The 14287-nt window shown below is 40.5% G+C and overlaps 1 protein-coding gene across 2 annotated transcripts in view; it reads left to right on the forward strand.

Moving 5' to 3' along the window:
* The first annotated feature begins 208 nt into the window (after nt 1-208).
* Nucleotides 209-14287, forward strand: part of mxi1 (max interactor 1, dimerization protein) — a 30734-nt gene continuing 16655 nt past the window's right edge. The window contains exons 1-3 of one of the 2 annotated variants that reach the window (XM_080881373.1): nt 209-606; nt 2830-2932; nt 6761-6790. In XM_080881373.1, coding sequence (XP_080737499.1) covers nt 378-606; nt 2830-2932; nt 6761-6790 — 362 coding nt within the window. In that variant the 5' untranslated portion in view covers nt 209-377. Of the gene's footprint in view, nt 607-2218; nt 2686-2829; nt 2933-6760; nt 6791-14287 lie in introns of those variants that run through there. The other variant, XM_080881374.1, reaches the window with a different exon arrangement.

The raw sequence follows: 14287 nt of genomic DNA on the forward strand, positions 1-14287 counted from the left end.
CAAGTTATGCTTATTTTTGTTTAATGTGATGCCACGTAAAACAGAATTATGAAACTCTTATGTAATGTTAACATGTAAATATGATTCATTGGTATAGTGTCCATGCATGCACGATTCTGTATTCTCTTCAAGGGCGGGCACAGGGACCATGCGGAATCCTTAGACTCTAAGGGGCCGGGCTCCCTGTTTTCCCATGCACCATCATCTACTGACATTGGCCACTGCTCCACATTAAACACCCTGCATTCATAAAAAAAAAAGAAAAGAAAGAAAGAAAAGAGACACCATCTGACAAGAGCAGCGTCCCCCAGAAGCTGCCTCACTGCGAATTGCGCTCAGCCCGTCGCCAGAAAGCTCGGAAACTAAGAGGGGGGGAAATGGCCAAAAGTGAGAGGCAAAGAAGAAGTTTGAAGAGTGAGGAGTTCTTTTTTGATTCCGATGCGTCTCTCTTGGATCAGCAAGATTTCGAGATGTCTAGTTGTCCTTTCAATGACGTCTTCAACTCCAAAGACTCCCACATGGAGCAGATCAACACTTTTCTGAAAAATGTACAAGTTTTGCTGGAGGCTGCTAGGTTTCTTGAGAGCGCCGAGAGGAAGGACGGAAGTGAGTTTTATTTGTGTGCTGCGTTTGATCTTTTTCCCCCTTTGCATCTGAATTTCAGGAAGGAAAAAAAAAAGACTTCACTGTCAACAGATTCAGACAACAAAGGGTTGAGTTCATTCAACTAAGCACCGCTGCCTGCAGTAAACACAGAATATGAAAGAGCACCAGACTGATTTAGGTGACCTTACTTATTGCAGTTACGGGAGGGGAGAAAAATATAAGCTTTCGTAATTTTACGGACTATTTTTACCTGCATTATCCGCATTATCTTCGTGTAGAGCTATGTCACTCTCCACAACTCCCAACACAGGGATCTATAATTTTTGTACCTCCCTGCTGCATAGACAAAGCAATATGACATAATGATTAGGTGTGTGGGTGTGAATGTTGGCTACGATTCCGTTATAATAAATCTGACCACATTGCAGCGCCCTCCAACTCAGTTTAGGATGATGTCATTGTGCCCCCGCAGACTCGATCGGTGAAACAAACTGAAACTTTATAGATAAACGCCACGGCTATAGCTCGCGGCGTTGACTCGACCTTTTAGAAAATATCCGACCTTGCATGATTTTCTTGTTTATCACGTTATAAGAAATGATGTAATTATAGATAAGTTGGCTGATTGCAGAAAGCACGATCATTCAGATGGGTATTGGATTGGCACGTATCCAATGTAATGACATGTTATCTGGGCAATGCACTACTAAAAACGACTCTTTATGATCATTTTCATGGCTTCGCTTTCATCTAACTCGTGACTTTAAAAGACCGAAAAGACGAATTTATATATGCATTTTTCTGTGCACGGCATTTTTCGTGCAGAAAGGTCAGTCACGTTGGGTGAAACGCGCTGCGAAAGCCTTTGAAGTGATATCGACTATAATAATGCAACGTGGGAAATTTTCTACAGAAAGCAGTCCTCTCGATTGTTTGCTTCCTGCTATTTTGGGGGGCGTGTCGCACTGGCTTCCACATGGCGCAAGGTTCCTGCGGTTGGCTAGAGGCGAGCTCAACCCTCGCCGCCTGTCAAAGCCTTTCGCCAATCGAAGTTACGCTCGATAGCAACGTCACGTGTTGCTGGGCCTGGCTACAGCCGACCAAGACACGCCTACTGTCCCAGTGAAGGATGGGATTTGTAGGGCTTTTCTATAGGACTCGTAGTCTGGCAAGAATATGGAATTACATGGATATTTAGTAATTTAAATATGAAAAGCAGCCCTAATTAATGCTTTATTATTTTTTGTCATGCATTTATGACGTTGTCATGAAAAGAAGCAACAACGTTCCTAAACTTTGCAAGAACAATAGTAAACACACCATTTTTTAAAATAATTTCTGCTGATCTGTGCACTGGAACTCTGCCAGATGTATGTATTAATTTACACTGACCTGTTGTAGTTGCAGTTGAAACATTATTACAACCGTGAATGATTTTCCAATCGATATATATCTCAGTAAAGGTGGGCTAAATTGTGAACTTAATGGAATGTTTGCGTTTGAGGTAAAATGGACCATATTCACCAAAATACTCGATTTCCCAGAATGCATTGCACTTAGGCCGGCCTCTCCCGCCGCTGGATCCCCGCCTCTCAGCTGAGCAGCTAAGTAAACAAACAGGAAAGGAGAGGAAACGAGCTGCAGCACGCGCATTGCTGGTTCATGGTTCCCTCGGGGACGTTTTATATTGTTTTTATCCAATTTTGTAAAAATTTGATATCGTGTTTCGTAGAAACTTTTAAATATTTTGATACGCTTTCTTTTTCTAACAGTGAATTCTGGCGAGGATTGGCTGTAGCTTGCTAGCTTGCGAACACTGGATTTTTTTTTCTTTCCTTCCCTTTTGGCGAAGGCTGTTCATGAGCCAGCAAAGGCACGGAACAAGGATATAACACGTCAGTTTTAATAATAACCAATGCACTGTCTTCCCTGTAATTAAAAAGCGGTCGTTGCTGCTGCTTGCAAAGCTAGATTGCAACGTCCAACACAGCCAGCCTCAGGAAAGAATGACGGCTGTTCAGCTAATAAATATCCAGCGGTTACTGGAAGCAGCAGAATACATAGAAAGGAGAGAAAGAGGTAATAACATTTCCAAATGTCTCAGTTGGCAGTGACAACCCTGTACTGGTTGTCGGCTCAAAAAGGGTGATTTTCGAAGTAGAAAGTGTCCCCCAAAAGAAAAAAGTGGCTAGTCAGTTAACCACCAGTTTTTTTTTCCAACAGAGTGTGAACATGGATATGCCTCGACGTTTCCATCAAATCAGAACACAAACTACCAGAGGCAAAGGAAATTCCGAAATAAGAAGTTCAGCAGTAACCACAATAGGTAAGACACTATTCTCAGTCATTTTTGTGATTGCTGGGGAAAAGTGTCTGTTTTCTTCTTCGTCTTGCTATTTATATGCCAGTAATGAAAGTGAAGTTCTGGGATGGATGACACTGCTGCAGATAGCATGTGATCCTAAACTGCTGCCAGCTGGTTATTGCAGCGTTTACGCTTTTCAGATAAAGGGGCTTTCTAGGTAAAGAGACACTGACATTTGAATAACAAAAGATCGATCCTCGAACTTGTAGAGACATCTATAGTAGCTACGTGCACGTTTGACCGTCAACACCGCTGGTTCGGTGGATTTGACGGGGGGTGGCAGCAACAGGTGCTCTGCTGGCTTTTCATCAGCTGATTGTCAAACGGACTGCAGTGGTCAAGGTTAGGGATCATGGTGAAAGTAAAGACTTTAAAACGAAAAATGTCGCTTAAGAAAAAAAATGTTGCAGCAACATCTTCTACTTCTTCTATTTATTGCCTAAACAATGCAGAAACATTTTCCCGTGATTTTTAAATTTAGTAATTTCTTTTTTTGTGGTTGACTTTCTGTATTTCCCCCTAGTATGCATTCTCCACTTCACTGTGGGAGAAAGGGATATTTAGTCTTATCCCCTAAAGAGGAAACGCTGCTATTTATGGCATGTTTTGTTTGCAGACACCAAAAGACGAATATGTGGAGCCATTTATAGGACTTATGTTTTGTATAATCACTGACTTGCTATTTCATCTTTACCTTCATATTCTATAAAAAAAAACATGGGTTCACAGTTTGCATAATTTCAAAGCTACTGGTGATTGTTATGGAACATATGCTTAGTAACACTCGCTGATAATGACTGTCACATAGATTAAGGCCCTTGTCAAACACATTACTTTCACTGATGGCAGACACTTGTATTTAGTAACAGGAGTTGGGAGGATCCACTGGATTTGTGTGGGTTTTTTGTTTGTTTGTTTTTTTTTAAGTTAGGCTGCTTACATTAATCTTTCCATGACAGTCATACATCAAACACAAAGCCCACTCGTACTCTTGAAGAGCTTTTTAATATTAATGTAAGAGAAGGCCACCAAACAGGAACTGCGCATTACTCATCATGAGCGCACAATGCTGCCTAGTTCTGCATGGCAACAGTCACGATCAGATATATTGTTAGTCTGACACCATATTCATAACTCTTCATAGCATTTAGTCTTGTGAGAATATCCATAAGGACACATTAATGATGCTTAATGTAAAGTTAAATGCTAGAAAAGCTGTAAGCTTTCACAATGCATGCTTTTTCTGAAATCTGCTTCTAAAGTGGGACAACTTTGAGAGTCTGTAATCAAACTGTTTACGTATGCAGGAGAGAAAATGGAAGCAAGTGGCAAAGAGAAAAGATTTGGTTTTTAAATGCTTCGAGATGTGAAGAAGCACTACCAATAAAACTGTGCAGGGATAATGCTTGTTGTTTCTATTCATAGAGCTATGTTTACAACTCGCCTATTGCGTTAACACATTTTGTATTAAACACCCATTCACAGCTTCATATTGTGATGTGGTTTCGTTTACTCCCATGGGGAGATGGGCATCTGGCAAACTAAAAAAATAAGATCATTCGATGGGCCTTTTTCATTCAGAGATCCTGTGTATGACAGAAGCCAAGTGAGCAAATTAAAGGCATGGTGCATTAGCCAAAGAGATCTACAATGCAGCCATCTTCTGTGTCTGCATTTTTAATGACAAAAAGAACATCATATATACCTAAGCTTCAGTCTCAAACATGTTCTTGTTTATTCCTTACTTATAAACACTCCAAGGACCCTTTTAAAATTAATGTTAAGCCGACATCTTAGAGAATATGCTAATTTATTCATTATCATATTTACATTAATATTACATTTTATTTTAACACACTCTTAGTTGCTTGCTCCAGTTATATCTGCCTTCTCAGTAGCGTGTTGAGGCTTAAAGTGATGGGCTTATCTGAATCTGTCCTCTCTTGCCTACCGTTTATAGCAGGGCAGCTTTATCTCGCTGACCCACTCCCTGCATGCATATACATGCGCACACATACGCGTACACATACATGCATGCCTGCCTGCAGAAGGAAGCATGCTGCTGTTCTGTGTGGCCTTGCTGTCACTGTCCAGACATGCAGATATGGGTTTCAGGAGGCAGGGAAAAAGGATTGTGATGATAAAACCCACGTAAGTTGACTTAGGCCAAATGAAAGGCCATTTTTCAGTATAGTGAAATAGAGCAGCTGAAGAGATTTCCCAAATGTAAAAAAAGAAGTTTGGTTTCACACAAGTTCCTTGGAATCCTGAATTTTAACATTGTTCCCTAAATGCGCTTTTAAAGGGAACCAAATGAAGGTTCACATTTTGGTAAAACATTCAGAGTTTGGAAAGGTTACAAAGCAGGATGTTGGTTACCAAGCAACACAGACTCAGTGAAACCACTGTGACAGCAGATGACGCAAATTATGCACTCCAACGTATTAATCTTCTGTTAGCACAACTATTGATCTGACTTTACAGATCAGACAGTTACAGAAATAAGCGGAGTTGGAGACAATGAAAATAATTACATGTGTGCAAAGAAGTCAGCGTTCAACACAAGACTGTGGCTATTCATTTTCCCAATAAAAAACTAAATGTGTGGCTGTTAGCTCATTTTTTATGACATTTATGGAGATCACCATTAAACAAAAAGAGATTATGCTGTTTTAAATGCACCATTCATATGATTTTAGTTTGTGTGGCTGGCCTGGTGAAGAGCACAGCCATACATGATTTCAGTGCTTATATAATGTATATAAAAGATGAAGGCATCCACGTGAGCATGTAGGCTCCTTCAGGTTTTAAGCAAATAGCCTGCAGTGTCTGAAATGTGCCTGGGTTTTGTTGTAATAGTAGCTACTCAGCCTGGTCATAGACCTTGTCATGTCAAATCAAATATACTGCCACAGTTGACTTACCATACTGTCTAGCATATCCAACTAAATAAACAGTAATCTATTCATTAAAAAATGAATTCCTCTGAGTCTGGGCCAATTTTTACAGATGGAACCGCAGCATTCCCTCTGTTCTGTTCTTACCTCTTGCTTCGTCCATATTTCCTGCATGCTTATTACCAAGATGGCAAGAAAAAAAGCATACTGCAGTATTGATAACCCACGCTATAGAAAAGTGCTTGACCAGGTTGCATCCAGCAGCACTCCCCTACCCCCATTTTGCCCCCTGGGAGGAGGTAGAGTGCAGTTTGTGTGAAAGGGAACTTGGCCATTTAAAAAATCTGGGGGAGGTCTTGTCTCCTTTCAGTATGTTTCCACACACAGACACTCTTAGGGACGAGCTGATTCACTTTAGATTATTAACAGAGCACTGAATCCTGGCTGCTTTTGTGTATTTGTGTGCGCACGTTCCTACTTTACCAGTCGCACACACATGCACAGTGTGAATGGAAGTGTCTGCAGTGTCACATCCTCCCTTGCATTATTGAGGAAGAGGCACTGTGCCACAGTGCATTCCTGGATGTCACGTTGACATTTGTTTGTGTAAAGGCTTCAGTGCACTGAGCCTAGAATTGGTCTAGTTTGAGATTAATTAATAAATCTGTTAATCAAATTTGACACTCCAATTCACCATTCACGTCTCAGCCCGTGGTTTTCTAGCTCATACATACTTAGTATTCTAATACTACCCATGTAAAGTAAATTGTTTTTTTTCTGATAAAGACGCCCTGTACCTTTTATTTTGCTTGCTCATTAAGGCAAAATTGTACATTTGTTCTCTTTTCTTTTTTTTTTTTAACAGCTTCTGCTTTTTGTTTTTTGTTTGCAGGTCGACACATAACGAGCTGGAAAAGAATAGGTGAGTTGGCAGTGCATCTTTAAAACATATTTCGGATTTAATCAGACCACAGACCACAGACTGCAGGCTCATACATGCCCTACCCACATATATCAAGTCTGTTATGACCTACTTCTTCATTTCCCCTACAAGGTTATGGCCTTTTAAGTAAACGCTTATTTTTCAACAGGTCTTTAAAGATAAAAGTACTTGGGTGGCCCAGTTGGGTTCATGAATTCCTCCTTTTCGTTTCACCTTACCCATTTCCACCTCTAATATGCATAATCCTTCCACCTTTTTGTGTAACAGTGAATCATATGCAGTTTCCTTCTCCACGTTTTTGCATATAACTCTGTGGGTATGTGTGACATAAACTTCTGTCTGAGCTCTTAGTTGATATTCAGTAATGGTTGACCAGTCTAGCAGTCAGAAAAGGGTTAAAATCGAATGAATGAAGTTGCCGTATAACGATATTGGGCATGTTTGAGCCACATTCTTTTGTGGTAAGTTACATCTTACTGAGGTTGTAACATAAGCATTTGTTAGTACTGGCAGGCTTTTTTTTCCTTGCACGTTTATGTCTACACCCTCGTCCCGATTGTGGATACGTACTGCTCCGTTCAAGTGATTATATGCCATTTTACTCTGGCACAGCATAGATCCATTCATTTTCCAGATCAAAGTATAGCAGAACTGCACTGGTTAGCAGGGTTATGATTTTACTTTCCAACTTGTTTGTTACTAACAGAGAGGCGTGATTTTGAAGCTGCATCTCTGGCTAGGCTTAGATCTTTGGACTATCATGTTAATTATTTTAAGCCTATTTTGTTCAGTCAAATAAAATACGGGTGCTTTTCTGTTTGCAGTCCAATGGTTGTGTCCAGTTTGTGTACACGCCTGCAATTTTAGTGTGTAGCAGACATACGTTTGTCCTAGGGTATGATTTAAAAACTTAAAGTGAAATGACATTAAATCAATGTAGTATGTAGAAGCAGCATAAATTTCAGCACTGTATCTGCATCTAAAGTTTCTTATGTTTCTGTACTGAATTATGTCTGCATTCAAGTTGGTATCTGCAGTGTAGGAAGTGGTGCATTTAACCAGACTTTGGTTTGGGATGGTTTTATTGCTAAGAGCAACAGCACCTTGGAAGCCCTTATCAGACTGAGTTCACTACTAGGGTACTTGCTGGTGTTTATGCTCTTTATTCCATGCACAGTCAAGCACTAGAGCCTTTTCTTTGACACCATAAATAAGAATGGCCCGACTTGCAGGATTTATGGTAAATATATGAAAAAACGCATGCCTTCCATTTCATTATCTCTGAGCGTGTGGGTACAATGAAAGGATGCGAGAGGCTGGAACCATTCAGTGTAATTACATATCACCTCAGCCTGTTTTTTCTCGCCATTCTCCCTGGCAGCCTTTTCTGAAAGGATGGGAACATTGGAAGGAGAGCCGTCCAGTGATCTAAATATAGACAAGAGTTGATGTCTCATCTTGGTGCTCATATACAAAGCCACACAAGGCCGGCTGGTCGACTGAATGGCCTCAGCAGATTGCAGCACCCATGCGGAGTTGCATTTTTTTTTTTCTTTCAGCGTTCCACCCCAGCAAATACATTTCAAAGGGGAAAAAAAATGTGCCAACTCAGTTGTTTGTTCCTAAAACACAGTGTGAAGGATGGATTTGTTCATTCTTTGGGCTGATCTTGTAGTAAGGCTTGTTTTTATGGCCATGGTCATTCAGAGTAGATTTGTATAAAGCCTATATGTGGGAATCACTGCTAACTATAACAGGAGATGCAGAATAGGTGTACTTTCCTACCCTTTTTGCTCTAATGCTTTTTTTTTAAAGTTTGAATTAGATTTGGTGATCTATATCTGTGTGAGTTTTGTTTGTCCATTTGCTCTGATGTTTTATACTCCATGCTATCTTCTGTTTGCATCATATATTACTCCTCCAAAAAATGATTACTTCATAAAGTAAGCATCCTAATTGTGTCACAATAATGCTTAGTTTGTATGAACAGGAATCTTCTGACTGTGCTGTTTTTGCTTCCTTTAATTAAATGGCACAGTCTGTAGAATCCCCTGAAAAACAGCCTACTTTCTGCAAAGCACTAAATCACTAGAGATGGTTTGAAGAAGTTCAGAAATAAGCTAACTTGTTTAAATGTTAAAAACGACTGACCATTCATTTGTGCGTTAGTTTAGTGTCAGTGTGTTTTCATTCGCAATACGTGCATAATGTCCAGTGAAACTTTCTATCCCGTCCCTCCTCTTTTTCCTGGCTGCACTTTGCAGTCTTAGAGAGACATGCAGCAGCAGAGCAGGCCAGGAATAAGCTGTCCTGTACCAAGTCTGGATACTGACACCACTCTTCTCTTCACTCTTGTCTTTGTTTTCAGCTTGACACAGTTAGCTTGGTGTTGCAGCTTAGTAGCAGGCGAATAAGAGACTAATTCACATTTCCATTTGCAAAGAAAGAGTAAAAATTGAAATGGTAATCAATCCTTTTAGAGCACACTCAAAGTCAGAATCATTTATAATCCCTCTTTTTGCCAGAAGCTAATCCAATTCCCTTTAAGCACATGCCCCAATGTAAGTCATATGTTTCGAGCATAGTTGTTCATCCAAGTGTGTCAGGCTTATACCATGATCGTGCAACAGAAGCAGCTTTCGTTCCATGTCAGCAGAATTCCAAGTCCTGTAAATTGGAAGCAGCTCCTTTATGGTCCAGCCTGGGTGAAGCTTTTTCCAACACTTATCAAACTTGTGTATCTACTGCAGGCAAGATGATTTGCATTGCATGGCTACCGCAGCTCTTGATAACCTCTGAGGCTTGTAGACTCAGTGTGACAGCAGAGACGTTAGGACACGGATAAAAGGCACCGAAAGGGGGGGAAAAAATCCCCACACACATTCCAGATGCTTACCGTGGGACCAGATAACGTAGTCATCTGCCGCTTTGATCATGTACCTTCTAACAGCCTTATTTCACCTCCACATGTCACTGCTAAATTACACTCCCTTAGTAGGATTTAACAGTAAAAGGCTTGTATGACTGCATGTTGTGGTTCGACTGCTTTGATCTCACGGCCTTATGGTTATTAGTCATTTTCTTTAAAACGTGTTGATTATAAATTCAGAGTGCTCAGGTTAGTTGGTGATTTATTGTTGCGCGTTGTGTAAAGCATGTGCATAACATTAAACAATTAAGAGGTTTTTTTATGGCTCGGAGTTGAATCTGTAGGGGCTCGAGCAGTTGTGGATTTATTATAGCTAGTAAAAGCTTGTTTTATTGATTAATAATAAAGCCATCAATCAAAAGGTAACAAAACAAGAACCATTGCTTATCATCTGAGTTCCTCCTGAACTGCCACTCATCCATTTTTAATATAGTTCGTTGAGGCCAGGTCTGTAATGCAGTCAGAAAATTTTCCCAGGTAGTAAAACCAATGTTAGCTTTTCTTTTTGATTTGACACGGAGGAGCTGCCTAAGGCCGTTTTTATGCTCGCCATGTGGCTCGTGTCGCGGGTCTCTGGTGACAAGTTTCACATCACATCCTGTATTGCAAGACACAATCTTTGTGGAACAGTCTTTCACTAATCATGTCGGTTTTTACGGCCATTATAATGGTAATCCTGCACAGAAGCTCGGACACATACAAATACAAATGTTGGAGTAATTTGAAAAACTTGAGTTTTTGGAAAGAACGTTGCAAAAAACACTTGCCAACTCTTGTCTTCCGGTTTTGACATCTTCTCCTCCTTATCAGTGTGTATGACGTGATATTGTCTGAGTGGAGAAACCTATCGTTTTGGAGAATACTGCAACGGCTTCTTACAACTTAATTGCAGTTATAAATGGCTCCATCTGTGCAATGATGACACAGCGGTGAGCAAAGCGACCACTGCACAGGGTATTTTAGCACCTCAAAGAATGAGCTAAACACCTCTGAGAGTGATTCTGTGGATATGTTTATCAGAAACACCCTTAGCCATTAGAGGTTGGCCTGCCTGGCATGTAAGGAGTGTTTGTGAAGTCCTGATTTTTTTTTTTTTTTTTTTTTTTTTTTTTTTTTGGTCTAAACATGTAATGCCTCATTTGCAGTCACCTTTTGTTTGTGTATGTGTGAAGTGTATGAACTTGACATGAACTTGGTCGGATTTACCTTTAGCTGTTATATAAACAACACCTATTATGACAATTTTCAGGCCAATATATAGTCTCCAGCTGAGTGGGATCACATATTTCAGAGTTCAAAGAAGGTTTTTATTAATGCAGTTACCTAGTTTAGTCCCTGCTTTTAAAGCCCACTTTCTTTTCAGAATATGCAGACCGTTACTGGCCAACAAAAAAAACTGCTTGATCAATGACAGTCATGTGAAAAAACACCTTTGCTATCTCTGCTGTAAATTTTATCAGGAGGACACCACTGACATTGAAGGTCTTAAAGCAAACTGCAAACATACCAAATCATATTCATCTGCTCATGTCTGGGCATAAATCCAGTCCAAAATGTAAAAAGTGGATAACACGCAATAACACGCATGCATGCGTGACACAAAATTAACTGTTATTCAGCTAGTCACAACCCATACAGCAATATTTTTCTTTATGTGTTCAGACTTTTGAAAGCTTTTCTTAATTTTCCAGTAAGTCTAAGCTAAATATCACTAAAGAAGGGTGGCACATTTTTTAAATGGCACATTACTTTGTTGCCACTGACTGCCCTCATTCATTTCTGCTCTTTCTAACCAGTGGGCTTAAAACACTGCACTGCTGTTCCAGCCTTTGGGTTGAATGAGCAGTCGAACATGAATAAGCCTGGGTTACTCTGACTGTGTTGATGTTTCTTGAAGAAAGCAATACTGCTTCTCGAGTCCAGGGAGTGCTGCCCATTCTCAGGCCCTGCTGCAGGGTCTAAAACTGGGACCATTTGTTCTGACCAACGTGACGACTTGTAAGCTTTTCTTGGCTCAGAAAAGCAGCTTAAGAGACTTGATCTTTGGTCTGGTGAGCCCAGCTAGAGCATGCACATGTGCTGAGGCATGTCACCTACCCTCTCTCTGAAACCACTCAGACCCAGTTCTGAATAGTCGAGCTAAGCTTTGATTTAGCCAACGATGGTATCTCAGTACAAGGAAGTTATTGAGATGCTGATGGGATGAGTAGAGAGATTGGTCAAACACACCTAATTAAGGGAGCCTTAAGAAGCACGCAAGCCTTATATAAACTCTCAGTGTGTGTACAATGAGCATTTCTGCCCTGTCAGTAGGACATAAGCCTGTACTCAGTTGGCAAACAGTCAATTTGTAGCTCTGGCTAGAAGTCTACCTGCTCTACCGACTAGTGTGGAGGGTTCCCAGCTGCAATGAAGACGTTATTTTCTCTTTTTAAAATTATAGTTCACTCATAACATGGTGAAAGAATCTTCACACTTAAATTGTGTGTTCTGGAATGTGTGTATTGTTTTCAGCCAACTATAAGACAGGCTGAGACGTTTGCATTTCACTTGTGCCACATTGGTAGCATAAGTGAACTATTCTGAGTCAAGTGGAGGGAAACTGGATTAGCCTTTTCTGATTTGCATATCAATCGCACCTGCTGCTGGGTTTCTGAGGGTTCTGACAGTAACGCCTTTTTGTAGTTTGGCATTCTTAGCAGGCCAGTCACATACATCTTTTCGGGGAGCACTTACCTTTTAACATCAAAAATGTGAAAAATCCACATAAGCCTCCAGATTGTGTTTTTTTTTTTTTTTGTTTGTTTTTTTAAAATAGACAAATAGAACCTTTTTACTGAGAAGGAAACAACAATGGAATAAAGTACTGTTAAAATCTGAAAAAAAAAGTTTGCAAACATTTGTTATCACTGGCATGCTGCCAATGTAAGCTCAATAACTGTTGTAACTGCTTCTTTAAAAGACTTCCTGGTCAAATGAATGATCAGTTTGAATCATCTTATTACATGGGGTGCTATAATTATCTCACACCTTTATTACTATCTGTAATTTCAGTATCAAATACTGCTTGATTGAAAACAGGTCTGTAAGGTGTCATGGACATAGCATGTTCTGGCAATCCTCACTGGTTTGCCGTCAGATAAGACCGTAGATCTTTGTTTCGTCCCGACACAAATGTTCTGTAGACAGGTGTAAAGAAGACCCATACAGAGGATTATATGTAGGCACTTGAAGGCTTCCTCATCACTCACATCTTGTCTCGGCTCTTCTGACCCTTAACCCCTTGTCTGGGCTTCTTCTTGTTGTGCTTTTATCCTGCAAGAGTACATCTACACAGCACTCTGTGGAAGGATGGTGTGACCAAAAGGAATAAAGCTGAATGGCTATAGAAGCTTAGTCAGCAGGTTTAAGCCATCAAACAATCCCCTCTCTGACTCAAAACCTGGTTAAATTTTCACTGATTAAAATAGAAACATTTTCTTTTTATTAGTTTGTAGGTGTTCGGTCTTGTTAGGGTACAGGCTGTACACACAGTCTGTACCATAATACTCTGCAAAATGTTCCTCCTACACATTGGGTTTTTTGACCTGTGCCATTAACAAAACTGTGTGGGGCTGCTTGATTAGGCCACTTTGGAGAAAATGGGTGACGCTGGGGTTACATAATGTTCCAGGAAGAAATGTTCCTGCGTCCCTTCCTTTTTCCTGAAGAAGCTTGTTAAATGTGACTGGTGACTTAGGATAGAAAGAGGTAAAAGGGGATGCTAGCTGAAAGTGCAAGACACACTCAGTTAGGCTAAATCTGACTATTGCTTCTATTTTTAGCCTCACAGCTGGGGAAAAAGGGGGAAAACACCACTGTCTTCTGACCAATCACAGAGGTTAATTTTTCACCAATGAGAGCAGTGTGATGGAGATGCATAGGAAAAAAAAGTCTCCACCCTTTACTGCCTCGTGTACTTTCTCATCATCAAACCTGCACTGAAAGTCATATGAAATGCACATGTTTAAAACTAATGCATAACTTCAGTAGAATTGCATGCCACCAGCTGGATTCAGTGACTTTAAGTAAATTTAGAGAGAGAATCGTGTACATTTTGCGCATTAAAGGTTGATGTAGAGCATTCGGCTGACATGCCTTCCCCCACTCTCAATTGGATGTATTAAAGCACATGAACAACTAAGGGGGTTGTTGTTTGACAGGACCCAACCTGCCCCCAGAGCCAACATCTGGTTGGATGTCCCTGGCTTTACACTAGGCCCATTTTTGGAGAAAAGCCATACTGGAGTTTTAATCCAAAGCTTTTGCCCTCACCCCTCCACTGACAGAAGGCTGAAGGGAAACTGAGGGTTGCCGATGGGTCAGTGACTGTGTGTGCCATTGTGTCCTCAAGCTGAAGAGCAGACAAATGGAAAAAGAGGTTGCTCCCTAAAAGAAGAAATGAATGTGTTTTGAGTAGTGTAGGTATACAGTCACATGATCTAATCTGTGGGATTTAGGCCATTTGCCAAAGACACATGTATTGGTAGTATTTTAGATCAGGTGGT

Source organism: Rhamphochromis sp. 'chilingali', assembly GCF_963969265.1.
Source record: "Rhamphochromis sp. 'chilingali' genome assembly, chromosome: 4".
Classification (NCBI taxonomy): Eukaryota; Metazoa; Chordata; class Actinopteri; order Cichliformes; family Cichlidae; genus Rhamphochromis; species Rhamphochromis sp. 'chilingali'.